This window comes from Hydractinia symbiolongicarpus, chromosome 5 (genome assembly GCF_029227915.1).
Source record: "Hydractinia symbiolongicarpus strain clone_291-10 chromosome 5, HSymV2.1, whole genome shotgun sequence".
In the NCBI taxonomy this organism is placed as follows: domain Eukaryota; kingdom Metazoa; phylum Cnidaria; class Hydrozoa; order Anthoathecata; family Hydractiniidae; genus Hydractinia; species Hydractinia symbiolongicarpus.
The window spans coordinates 10,668,429-10,681,986 of NC_079879.1; the positions used below are offsets into that span (position 1 = coordinate 10,668,429).

General features: G+C 32.9%; 1 protein-coding gene across 1 annotated transcript; it reads left to right on the forward strand.

The window, feature by feature from the left end:
• Positions 1 to 1,349: 1,349 nt before the first annotated feature.
• Positions 1,350 to 11,267, forward strand: LOC130645957 (uncharacterized). Its single transcript, XM_057452085.1, has 11 exons — positions 1,350 to 1,425; positions 1,803 to 1,858; positions 2,352 to 2,450; positions 2,768 to 2,829; positions 3,108 to 3,223; positions 5,182 to 5,265; positions 5,487 to 5,590; positions 5,632 to 5,706; positions 7,412 to 7,736; positions 9,535 to 9,718; positions 10,133 to 11,267. Exons 1-11 carry the CDS (start codon positions 1,350 to 1,352, stop codon positions 10,365 to 10,367), a joined length of 1,416 nt encoding a protein of 471 aa, XP_057308068.1. The 3' UTR covers positions 10,368 to 11,267.
• The last annotated feature ends 2,291 nt before the right edge of the window (positions 11,268 to 13,558 follow it).

Here is a 13,558-nt window from a genome sequence, read left to right on the forward strand (position 1 = left end):
ACATTTTGTTTTTGAAAAGTATAATAAAAAAGTAACGTGGAAGCTCAATGTTTACGGATTCGAAACTGAAATTCCGTTAAAATTTTGCAAATTTTCTAACGTCAGAATTAAACTAACAAGATTACACATTTTCTTATTTGTGCAAAATTTAGTTAAATTGGAAATATTACAGACGTCAGTTTTTTAGACGTTTGTTTTAAAAAGCGCCTTTTGGCGCATTCTGGGTCGTGTAGTTTCTGCTGGTAATTTCCTTTATAAAATAAGTGTAATTTCTTCAGAATTCAACCTTTCTCGCTTGTTTTGAAACATTCATTGCGACATTCGTAGAGACTGAAACGTTGTTTATTTTCGGAAGCTGTCCTACAATACAATCGGGTAATCGGACACACAAGTAAAACGTTCCACGCGGTTGCGCATGAGCCTAATTTATTAGTTTTGCTGCTGGAAACGTTAAAAACAAAACATTCAACTCTTGACACACAGTTAATGTAACTTTTTTTGTACTTTTACGTTTGATGCCATGACTACTGCAATGACAACGATGGCAAAGATGATGTCAAAAGATGAATTGAGAAATCTTGATCACGTATTTAAAAAGCCGTTTCCTATTATTATCACCTAAAGGTTTCTTTGTTTAAAATAATTAAAATTGATCCTTCTTTTTTGGCTAAAAAAACTGGGAGTTTTGGCTGAGTGAAAATGTCAGCCAAAGAAAATACCTATGATTTCCCAAGGAATCCACATATAATCTTGATCTATGTGCAGACAAAGCCATAAATTCAAAGTTCTTTTTGGTAAGTAATTATATAGGCTGCTTCTGCACTAGATTCACTCATTCAAACTTGTGAAAAGTGTCGGACTAGAATCTTGGGCTATTTAGTTACATTAAAACACTCCAAATCTTTATAAAATTACTAACGCCAGCATAATTATTTTTTGTCTTAAATTTCTGGGCCTTTATGGGCGTGGACGTTGATTATTTTGTAGTACAGGCAAGCTAGATAGTGCAACTAAGAGATTTTAAAAATGCTGTTTACCTGTTTTTTAAAAAAAAATTTTGTGAGGACTATAAAATGAAACTAAACACTTTTTATGTTGATGACTTTTGTTTTATGACATATAAAAGAATAATTTTCGTGTTAACTCTTTTAAACAGAATTACTTGGCCAGTACAACACGTAGGCTGCCAAGTTCTTGTAGACAAAGTGAAAACGTCACAAATAAGGTAGCGGCACATTTCAAAATGTTTGCTTTAGTTTCCGCAACCATAAAGGATCTGAAAAACTAGGGAATGAGGCCGTGCTGACGGCAGGAAAAATTAGTACTTGTTAAGATTTGACAAGTGAACTATGACAAGTTCGGATTGCGTGTTATCTATACGACTTTCTCAAATTGCACGATGTGTAGCTCGCGGTAGTGATAGCGGTAGTTAAACCATTAAACTTTTTTTGCCTACATTGTTAATTGAGCCTACTTTCGAATTTTTTATTTATATACTGCTACATCTCCCCAGTCATATTTGCTCCAACGTCTTTGGAACATATTACAACCGGGGATTTACTATTCTGCAAATAAAATCCTAACTTTTTAAATTTGGAATCCAGTTTATCTGAACAAGTCAGACATTTTTTAAACGAAACAAAAGTTTATAATGAATTGTCGTTAATTTCAATAGGTTTTGTATAACTTGACCTTTATAGCCAGGTTAAAAAATTGTGTACGATGTGCGCGTTAAGTGATACGTTCATGATTTTGATTTTGTTGTACATATTGAGGCATCTTTTTCAGTTTTTATATTTCAGAGTATAAAGTATATGCAGTTATTTGCACACAGCTCCTGGATTTACAATTACAATTGGTGAGTTATTGGGACAGAAAGTTGTAACCAAGATTTATAATTTTATTGTTTAGTAATGGTTATAGTTATCTTTTATCTACACTTTCATTTTGATAAAGTGTTGAAAGTCGGAGTTGAACTGCTGTTGTCTATCGACGTCTGCTACTTCCAAAATGTGAACTAGATTTTCGGACAAAGTGGGATTTGAGACCACGCACTTCAAACTTCCCGGTTTCAAGTGACAGCTTTTCTAAGGCTGACGCCTAGGACCAAAGTTTGGAAAGTTTGAATTGAGTGGGCTTGAATCTCAATGTATCCAAAAATTTAGTTAGCATTTTGGAAGTAGCATATGGTGATAGACAACTTTTATTTTGTGTACAAAAGCCTTGCTTGTTTACAAAATCCCCCGTGGTTTACTGAGCTACGATCTTTTTTGTTGTACTTTTTTGATTGGTTAAAACTTTAATTATATTCAATACGTAAATAAATATATTTCAACGCGGCTGACTTAAAGAAATTCAGTCTGGAAAAAAAGGATGGAAAAACATCTTTAATAGCAAAACATTTTCTAACTCCAGTTGAAATTTCAGCCCAGGCTGAAATTATCCATGTGGTGGAACTGATACGTTATTCAGCCTATCAATTCAAATCTAACGCCTTAAATTTCTAACAAAAAATATTAGGAAATGCGGGACAAGATTGATTTTTAAAAAACTCTATCAAATATGATTGGTACACACAGTTCTAAGATGTAGTCTTTAGTTTTCTTTAGAGGGGGGGGGGGGGGGGGGTTGCAAGGGCATGGTCACAAGAAAAAATTCTTTTTTAAAACAAATGCCATGTTTTGGGAAAATTTATTTTGGCGATGGTAAAAATAACATCTTTATATTCATATTTATTTTCTAACCCATTGCATTCAATCCAAAATAGGTTGATTTATTAACTCTTTATAACCTTCGTATATGCGATAAAAGTGTAGTAAATCAGACACGGTAATTTCCTGCTTATTCCGCCCTCTTATTTTTTTGGTCACGTGACAAAGCGAAGTGTACATTGACTGTATCTTAACATACCTGTTTATAGGTCTTTTATAAATTTATTTATCCATAGATGCCATATACTATATATCTATACTGTATAATTTGGGTCAAAAATACCTTTCATTACAAATCTATAGTTTCATTTGCACATGAAAACCTTTTGCCGCTGCACTTCTGTCATCCTACACATCTTCATTTTGATAATGCGTGTGTTTTGACCGTCTGTAAAGGAAGGCAAAGTCGTGCTACATGTCGTACGAATTATTTATGCATGAAATAGCAAATTTGATGATTTACCGACTTCGAATTCTCACGGAACGCAAAATAATTCGGCAAAAACGAAAGGGTATGAAAAATCTTATTTTTATTTTGCTGGCATAAATAATAATAATATTCAAAACTAGCCTGAGGACCCAGTGTCTCAACGGAGAGTTAAGCGACAAATAAACACAGGATTCAGTGTTGAATGCCAAATTGAGGGTTTATAATAGCCGTAAACTGTACTATACACCCGGGTGGAGCGTTTTGATAGATGTATATACAGTATGTTATAAATCGAGTGAGGCACACATAGTATTGTAGTGTTTTGGGTATAATTTTATTTTTCTCAAAAAGTAACCTTGCAACAACTTTGACTGAAACAAAAACACAGGTTACAAGCCACAAGCAAAGCGATTAATAAGAACCATAACTGTGCCACACAGTCAGGTGGAGCGCTTTAGTACAGGTGTATAGTTTGTCGTAAATCAAGTAAAGCGCACACAATTATATGGTATTTCCGGGGTAATATAGTTTTCAAAAAATAACTTTCCGCATCTTTAATTGAAATAGTTTACAACTCGTTCCTACTCCGTCATAGCAAAACCAGTCAGTCAACCTTTTTTTTTTAAGAATGTTTCCGGTGAATGAATTAAAAATGAATGTTACTCCGGCCTGAGTGCTCGTACAGGTAAACAATGTGGCACGTCCATATAGGTTTTATACTTTTTTTCGACAAGAACTATCGCAACTTCGGTCACATAACAACACAGGATACACTTTTTTGTTAACACTGGACTAAGTGCTTACTATACTGTTTTAAGAAAAGCTCAAGGTACCCCATTTTACACCATCTCACGATTTTAAGCGTATAAACTAACTAGTATTTAGTCCCGTGGAAAAATCCACAATAGATACCAAATAAAAAAGCAGCGAAATAGCGAGCAAAATGAACTATAAAATTCAATGTTCTTTTCGTCAAAAAGTTTTGTAGTTAATTCCATTCAAGCCGGAATAAATAAAACCAATGTTTTTTTATATATCAGTAGACAATAGACACGTGCTTGGGAAAAAAAATTAATTACTCCTGACTTTTTTGTAATAAAGTTTACATCATTACACAAAGGTTTTTATGAGAACAATAAAATAAATTAACCGTGACTTTTTTGAAACAAAACTTTTCAACTAATTTGAAAAACCACACAAAAGACAGAATAAATATAAAAATTTGCCAAAATGACATGTTACCGCGGCTGCTGCTTTAGAAAAAACATCACATCCACTTTGCCTGTTACAGACACACGTAACTGGCGTATTAGTACATAGAAACTAGTCGATAGGGCCCGTGGAAAAATACACTAAGACAGAAAAACAATGGAAAATAGGTTGCGTTAGATTTTTTGATGACATCAGCAATCCTTCCACAAAAAATATTTGAACATTGTTTTCACGTTGCTTCTATTATGTAGAACTTAAACTGCTGATCAAGAAAATGTATATGATCATGTGGTTTTGATTAACGGTTAATGATATATAAGGGCTTAAACATTTTGATGACGTCAGCAATGGCCCCTCAAAAGTTCCAATTTTTTTTTTAAAAAAATTGTATACCTGTTGCCTTCATCGTATAGATCTTGAAACGCTGATCAAGAAAATGTATAGAATCGTGTACTTTTGACAAATGGTTGCAGAGATTTTGGGGTTTAAAGGCTTTTTTATGACCTCATTAACCCGCCCATTCCCCCGCCGTCATTAACCCGCCCAGTTATTTGGGCTCACAGTTATAGGTGCACCGTGATGCCTTTATTAATTTAAAATATAGGATATTGACGTTAAACTAGTGTTACTGACGTCGCTCCGCAACGTCAGAAAATTTAACATATTAGACATAACTTTTTCGGCAACATCAAAGGAAAATGAACACATCAACTTTGCCTGTCACAGACAGACACACTCTGCGTATTATTAAAGAGATTGATCATTGATCGTAGGTGTAAATTTTTTTTTATAAAAATGCCTCTAATATTTTACGTTTTTTATTGTTAGATGAAGCCGTGATTAACACCCTCCAAGAAAAACCCCACTTTGGGGCAGAATGGAATACTTATTCACTAATTCATGTTCACGATTGTAGGCCAAAATACCTGAATTTGTTGACATAACATACTTTGAAGGTTAAAAGATAAATACTTCTTTGAAGAATATATAAGCACTGCTCTATAAAAAAAATCCTTCAAGCAACATACTGTTCTATCGTTTTTCAAAAAAAACAACAAAAAACGTGCGAGTCTTAAAAAATTCGGCATCCGCTACAATACTTCTAATAATCGAGGTCCTAATTCCATTCATAGATAGATATAATGCTAAAAGGATAGCATGTTTGGCTTTTTGTTCATGGCCACGTTTGATATCTTATTACAACGCTGCTTTATCGAATTTCTATCAACATTCAATAGTTAATTGCATCCTTACATAATTACAAATATACTTAATTAGCCCTCATTTGGGGAATTGTCGTATGGATTAGAAGTCAAAAAAAATTGTATTACAGAATTGCAAGAGCGCAAAATGGTAAGCACTGATGATGTAGTTTGTTTTTATATTTTCTTTACTTTTCACGTCTTCTTTGCTGTCAATTGATAATTCGAATTCTTTTAATCTTAAGGAATAATTTCTGATCCCTCGTCTTGTCTAGAAATCTTTTATGATTCTCCTTGACTGAAGCGTTTTATACTGGATGGCAAGGCAACGAAAATATTTAGCGATGAAGGGATAAAAACGATTTGAATTCTCTACATCCCAAGGAACAATTTCTGCTTTCGTTTTCTTGATTTCCCGTGACTGAAGCTTTTTATACTGGATAGCAAGGGAATGAGAATATTTAGCGACGAAGAATTAACAATGATTCAAATTCTCTTGATCCAAATAAGCAATTTCTGGTCCCTCGTTTTGCCTGATTCTGATTCCCCTTGACTGACGAGTTTTATACTGGATAGGAAGGGAATGAAAAGATTTAGGAGGATGATTTAAATTCTGTTTGCACAACGTTTGTGCGTGATCATAGTCAATACCGATCGGAAAGTTTCTATCTTTATCGAACGGAGTGGTATCTTTTGTTGATACTCTGGCTAACATATTCTTATAAAAATCTTCTCTTTAAAATAATCTTCCGCTTTTAAAAGTCGAGACATCTATGTGCGCAGTCATTCTCAGAGGGAGACTTAATATCTTTATTGTATATAAAAGAAAGGAAAAAAATGTAATAAAAACACAATTTGATTGTAGAAGATTGATGTAGATTAAATATCATTTTTTTGTTTTGTTCTATTTATTTGCCGCATTAAAGGACGATATTATTAATGTACAACAGTGTTAATATGAAAATCTAATCTATTGAATCGTTGTAATTCTTCGCATTTGTAGGCATTATATGTATAACTTTAAGAAATAGAAAAAAAACACTTGCTAAAATTTCCTCACAATTCAGAGGGGCTAATTGCCACGCAATAACCTTGCCAATTTTTTTTATCTGTAGTAACGAGCACAACTGATAATAATATTTAATTATACAAAATTTGCATTATTTTTCATCTAAACTCTTGAATTTGCCATCCAACCCTTTTGTCAACACTTACGAATGTTCCAGAGATCTTAGGCCATCTTTTGTTGTTTTTTAAATTAATTTTATCATTTATTTTGATGAATCACGGTCACAGTCGAGAATAATGATACCTTTAGCTAGTTGAGGTTAAGCTTGCATTCACTCAAATTTTTCTTATCACAATATTTTAACAAGTTTCCAATTATTTTTCTTTCCTTTCTCGGCTTACTTCTACAAGTCTACTTTACTAACGCTTTAAGATCGCTATTTTGGATTCTTGGATACACCGTAGACATAAACATTTTTGTTCCACTTTCAAAAATGCAGAAAATAAATACACAAATACACTACAACCCACTCATTAAAAACGTAGTGTGAACCAAGCTTTATAAAAGTGGGAAAATGTTTACTTAGCTTTTTTTATTGTTCGCCTGATTGCAAGCAGCAAAACATATATGGATGAAACAATCCTTTTCCGTAAAAGAAGAAAAACATGTTGTCCACACTGTATCCCATGTTTTCACCTTTTCACTGTCCCACCCCCCCACCTCTCTATTTATGATTTTTTTTGTTTGTGTGTGAAAGCACACAGGAACAGCTCCAAGCAGACAAAAAAATGTGTGCTTCTAAGTCTGATTTGTGTTTAGGCATTCAATTTTGAATTTTGTCTTTTAGCGGCTACTGTTGCTCCTACAAACCTTTCTTGTTGCTAACGTCTTGGCGAGACATTATCATATCACGAGGCGAATAACACATATGCGAAGGCGACTAACGCATACTCGTCGCCGAGTAACAAGTCAACGTTCTGATCTTACAGAAAACCAAAAGAACATCAAAAGTATTCTAACCAGAGAGCCAAAAGTTCATTTCTCAAAAACCACCAAATACAAGGTTTGCAAAAGGGAATATTCTAACCAAGAATATTCAAAGGTGGCGCAGTTAAAGAAGGCCATGGACAAGGACGTGGGTACTTACGTGAAAAATAAACAAGTGTGTAACGGTAAGATTGGCTACTTATGTGTCTTCTTAGTACCTGCTTGCAACGTTGGAAAGTCAATCCCTTTTCCCTCTAAAGCACTAGAACATTCTCACTTCTCACTTCTATTCATTAAGATTTGCTAGCGTCAGCAAAATTTGACCGTTTGAGCAGTTCCCTGTAGGTAATTCTATCCATACTATTTGTTTCCACATTTTTAATTGTAAGTTTAATTGTAAGGCAAAATTAAAGTCTTTCCAAAAATAACGGTAGCATGATAATTTTTACCTTTTTTCACCTTTTTTTACATTAGTACATATTTTGCTTTAATTTCCCTTTTTGTCATTAATGTGCTTTTTTTCTAAAATATGGATTAAAAAGCCAAATATGCTTTCCGTTATACAAACTTTATTCCTTAAAACAAAGTCACATGATATATATAGTCTGTGAGCTGGGAGGTCAAAATGGTTCCGGAGGGATAACAAAGATTTTTTCTACCTACTATGTCTATAATTTATGAAATATATAATCATATAGGCTTAAAGGCCAGCTTCCATAATTTTTCCCTTTTTGTGTATACTATTAACAATGCAGTGACAATTATATCATTTACTGTCAAACTGTTATTTAAAAATTTCTTAAAAGTTTTTGAAAAGAAACACGACGTAGCACTTTTTATCGCCTTCAAAACTCAATAATAATGAAATACTAAAAACTTGTATTGCAGAATTGTAAAAAGTATCCAATAAAGTTTCGTTGTCCCTGCTAGTATGAATCTAATGTGGGCATTGTTTTTAAAATATCATATTTTGCACCATTATGCATATTTACTGATCAGATTCCAATAAAATTAAAAGTTAGCTCAATAGCACAACCAATTTTAATCTGTTCTTCAACCTCATCGTTATCACTAGATTTTTTGACCTCTTCATGTCGTGTTGTTTAGAAGTCTCCATTCAGGGTGTTTTAAATCAACCTGCTTTCAATATTTTGACAACCACTTGACCTAAGCAAATCTTTCACAATAGCTAAGATAGATTAAAGGATAATTATTCTCTTGTTTTAAATGCATTTTTTCTTCTGGTAAATGACTGCATTTATTCAAAGGAGTTAAGCTAAAAGTGCTTAGCAAAGTTAGTACTATTATAAGTGAAAACTAAATGTTGACTTAAAACTTGGTATGGCATGTTGTTAAACCCGTTCGATAAAATATAGATTTACCAAAAAAATTTCACTTTTGTCATAGCTTTTGAGTTCCTGATTTTAACTGTTTTTTCGGACGTCCTTTAAAAGTTGTGACAGTATATCAATTTTGAAAAAGATACATGTGCAAAAAACATAGCACAATTTTATAATAAGTCAAGGTCTAAATAAAATGTCAGCCACCTTTCGGTTGTGTAGCGCCTTTTCCCATTGCTAGTACTTGGAAAGTGCGAAATCAAGATATCATGAATTATCAGTCTTATCTAACAAAAACCTCTTAGGCGATAAAAATTCTGCTTAGATATTTTTTGTAAAATTCTGTTGCAGAATACCCTTAAAAAAGGAGACATACAAACCTGACACCACCACAACCAAAATGGCCTTCGTAAGCTTTTTTTCGGGTTCTGCCGTGACGCTAAAATTAAGCAACTTTCTGAAACAAAGCTACGCGCAACCATTTTGAACAGAACACGACTATTATTAAAAAGATCGAATGTGATTTTTTTTTAACCAGTTGGCCCATATACGGGCAACAAACAAGTCAACACCCCCCCCATATAATTAGACTCTAGCAAGACGCTTTATCATTGCTTTTAGAATATTAACTTGTATAATTTAGCAAACAGAAAAACAAAGAAAATGATAGCAACTTATAAACGAGACTTAGCGTCAGTGCAAACACAATTCGCGAGCATATCTGGGGTGCAAGTCACAGAACTGTATTGCATCGCTAAAGGAGACGTGGAAAGCGGTACATTAAGCATGTGCAATGAATGTGCGTATCGAGTGACGCTACCAGAATCGTAAGTTTAAAATTGAAAATTGATTTTCTTTTGCATAAAATTATAGTTGTTACATCTTTTTATTCGTTTGTTTTGTAACATAGATTTCTTTTACTATGCTTCGTATTTTTAAACTTTATTTCTACAAAACCATTGTTAGAATCCTTAAATGTATTTAACTGTAATAATAAGTGACCGAAACAGAACTGAAAATATGCGTGCTAATATCGCTTTATCTAAAGATACCCGCAACAAAAATAACAACAACACCAACAACAACAATAACAAAATATTATAAACCAAAGTCTCAAAAGTAAATTAGGGAGCGGCTTATTATTACAGTTATTTTTTTTCTGTTAAAATTAATTCTTCCCAAAATCATATGCGCTCTGAACCTTACATATAGTATGCTAAGTCACTCGATCTGTTTTTTAGGTTTTATCCTCGTTTTCATTACCACTTTACTTGCGATAACTCTGATAATTATTCGTGCTTTTATGGAGAAGGAACATGCATGGAGAACGTTGTCACTAGCACAGTCAAGCACGATGAACAAGAAGTTGGATGGAGTTATTTTTCTGACTGGAAAGATTATCCCATTGATTTCACAAGTTCTTGCTCCTGTCAAATTATAGAAGGCAGTTTGTTCAGTAGTTTCGTTACAGATTAATACACTATGCTGTGTCTGAATATGGGGTCTTGCTTCTCTTAATTCGACAATACCGTAATTTTTTAATTTAGTGCGGCTTCTTTTATTGCGGATAGTCAATTTTGCGATCTTTGAATAATTCTTTGTCCTCAAATAATAGTGCCAGTAAAGTATCGGGAATTTTCAATATTTAGTGAGACTAAAGTCAAAATTTCTTTTAACTATGTTGCGGATTTACTACAACATAAATTTTACAATGTAAAAAGGTCGTCTTTATTAACATCAGCATCATTTTCAAAAAGCTTGGAAGCACTTATAAATGCATCTATTATAAAAATGGACAAAAGAAGAAAGAAAAGAAGTTTCTGTGCGGTACTGATAAGTTGATGACATGACGGCGATTTATCTCTTCTTATTATTACGGCATGTCGAAAATAATTTTTTTTGGCCTCACTAAATTAGAAAAGTTAAGGTAGAGAAAGTTTAAAGACTTCTATGTTAATGCATGAAACGGACAATTAAGGCAAAGCCCAATATTTAGAAATGAAATGATTACAAACGATTTTCTGAAAAATAAAAAGTCGATAATGAGTGACAAAAGCGACTAAGCCTTTTTCCCGACTTTTTTCTCCGACTTTCTTTACCGACTTTTTACCGACTTTTTTTACCGACTTTTTTCATCGACTTTTTTACCGACTTTTTTTTATTGACTGTTTTACTTACTATAGAGTTCTTCTTTTTCAACCCTCCATGAACCGTTTTTTGTTACCAATATGCTATGTAATTATTTTTTTTGAATTTTTTTTTAAATAAATTTAATTTTTTATATAATGCAGGATAGTGTTGAGCTTTCGCTGTCCCGATATTTTATATCGTAACAATTTGTAATAACTATCGCAATCTATAACAAATTCGACACTGTCTCATTTTGTAATGTTTTTTCGTCGCAATCTGTAACAAATTCTTTCGTGATTTATATCAACCTCTGTCGCAATTTGCAATGATGCCGACAACTAACTCTTGCGTTCAATTTCAATTTCAAAAATGGAATTTAGCTTCCATATCGAATCTTTTAGGTTCAAATCATCTTCTCAGCAAAGCCTAAGGCAAGTCATAATTTTTATCACTTCTAAAGAATTATCTTCTCGTCAGATTCCCTTGCCAAACTACAACATTTTTGTATAAAAATTTTCAGGCGATAGATTTGACTTAAGAAATGATCAGCCCTGTATGGAGTATTGTGAATGTTGTGGCCATATATATATTTACAGATCTTTTTTTATTAAACATTGGGATAATGAGCGACCATAATATCTGCATTTTGTTCACTAGCGTGTACATACTAATTAAAACAGTATGTCTATCACATACGGAGGATCATATTTACAATAGTGTTATATTAATTGATTATATTTTATCGAAAAATTGATATATGAGATATATTGAAACGCTACTTTTGTTTTGTTATTCTTGAGAATATCCAGAAGCGTTTGTACTACATCGATATGTATTCTTTGTGAGATATTTAGTACTCTAGTTATTTTCATCCTGCAAGCGTTGTATTTTATTACTTTTAACATAACAAACATAACATTAAACCCCCGTTTAAGACATCTCTCCATAAAAGTTATAAAACAGTGCATATGTATCAAATAAGGTATAAACAGTCATCCTGAAGAATTATTGGTCTTTTCTTATCATAAAATCAAAGATGGCTGTTTTATTACAAATTGCAACGAACAAATGATACGGTAACGTTATTATAAATAGTATCAAATTTATTACAAATTGCGAGTAGTTGTTAAAGCGTCTGTAGTAGATGTAATTACTTGTTTGTCAAAAAAGCCATAATGTTATCTATATAATACGTTACTTCAGGATTGGGATACAATCTTTAATTTTCCATCGCGACGGGGCTTTAAGTCGGACTTTAAAGCCCCCGTTTAAGGTAGCGAAGCCTACAAAAAGTGCTAGAATGTATATGTACAGTTATTTAACCCGTGAAAGAATCCACTTATAAAAAAATTAAAGATTATTGTGCTTCTAATCACAAAATGATTCGTTGTCATTTCAGTTATCAAGACTGGAACAACCTTGGAGGACCTCCAAGGAACAACCAATTAAAACGTTTGAACAAAATAGACAAGAATAACAACATAGTTAATTGTCATGGCTTTTATAACATAATAATTTATAACAAAACACCCGTCAAGGTAATTTTAAGATAGCATAAAATAAATTCCCAGATAATAAAATCAGTCTATAAGGCCAGTGGAGAAATCCAATTAGGCAGATGGACAATGGTTTTTTAGGTGTTTTGCTGACGTCAGCAGTGAATATCCAAAACAAAAATTGCGAAATTTAGTTTATTCTTTGACTGTAATGAGGTTGAAACGCTGAACAAAAAGATGTATAGGAACATGAACCTTTGACGAACGGTTAAGGAGATACAAAAGTATAATGATTTTGCTGATGTCAACAAAGATCCGCTAAAACACAAATTTTTTTTTTAAATATTTGTATACCTGTTGCCTTCATCGTATAGATCATAAAAATCTGATCAAGAAGATGTATAAGATTATGTATTTTTGACAAAGAGTTGCACAGATATTTGGATTTAAAGGTATTTTGATGACGTCGTCAAGTCGTCTATTCCAAAACGGATTCGGGAACCCAGGTTTGGGAAACTTACCCAAATTCGTCTCAGGTGGTCCCTAGTTACCCACGCAGTGAAATATGGCTTCATTCATGTTAATAACTTTCCTTTTGACGTTAAAAGTATTTTATATAATCCATACTTTGCAAAGTCACACACAGACACACGGAAGCTCCGTAGCATTATAAGAGACTAATCAATGAAGCCCGTTGTAGAATCCAGTGAAGCAGGATAAGAAATAAAAGAAGCGTCATGTAAATTTTGATGATTTTAACAACCCATCCACAATAAAATAATTTAGGACCTTGTTTTCATGTCGCCTCTATTGTTTAGAGCTTAAAGCGCTGATCAAGAAAATGTATATGATCACGTGCTTTTGACAAACTGAGAATAAGGGTTTAAAATTTTTTATATAAGATGATTTGTTCTCGCCAATTAAAAATGCAAATAAATATTTTACAAAATACAGAACTTTTATTTGAGGATGTATTATAAAAGCTTTTAAAGAAAATTGCAAAAAATATAATAAACTTTCCCGGTTACAGACAGACGGACA

Coding starts and splice junctions, on each gene's coding strand:
- LOC130645957 (XM_057452085.1), top strand. CDS start 1,350: ATGACAAGTTCGGATTGCGTGTTATCTATACGACTTTCTCAAATTGCA. Junction 5,266..5,486: donor ACTAATTCATGTTCACGATT/GTAGGCCAAAAT, acceptor TTCCATTCATAG/ATAGATATAATGCTAAAAGG. Junction 5,707..7,411: donor AATTGCAAGAGCGCAAAATG/GTAAGCACTGAT, acceptor TTTGTCTTTTAG/CGGCTACTGTTGCTCCTACA.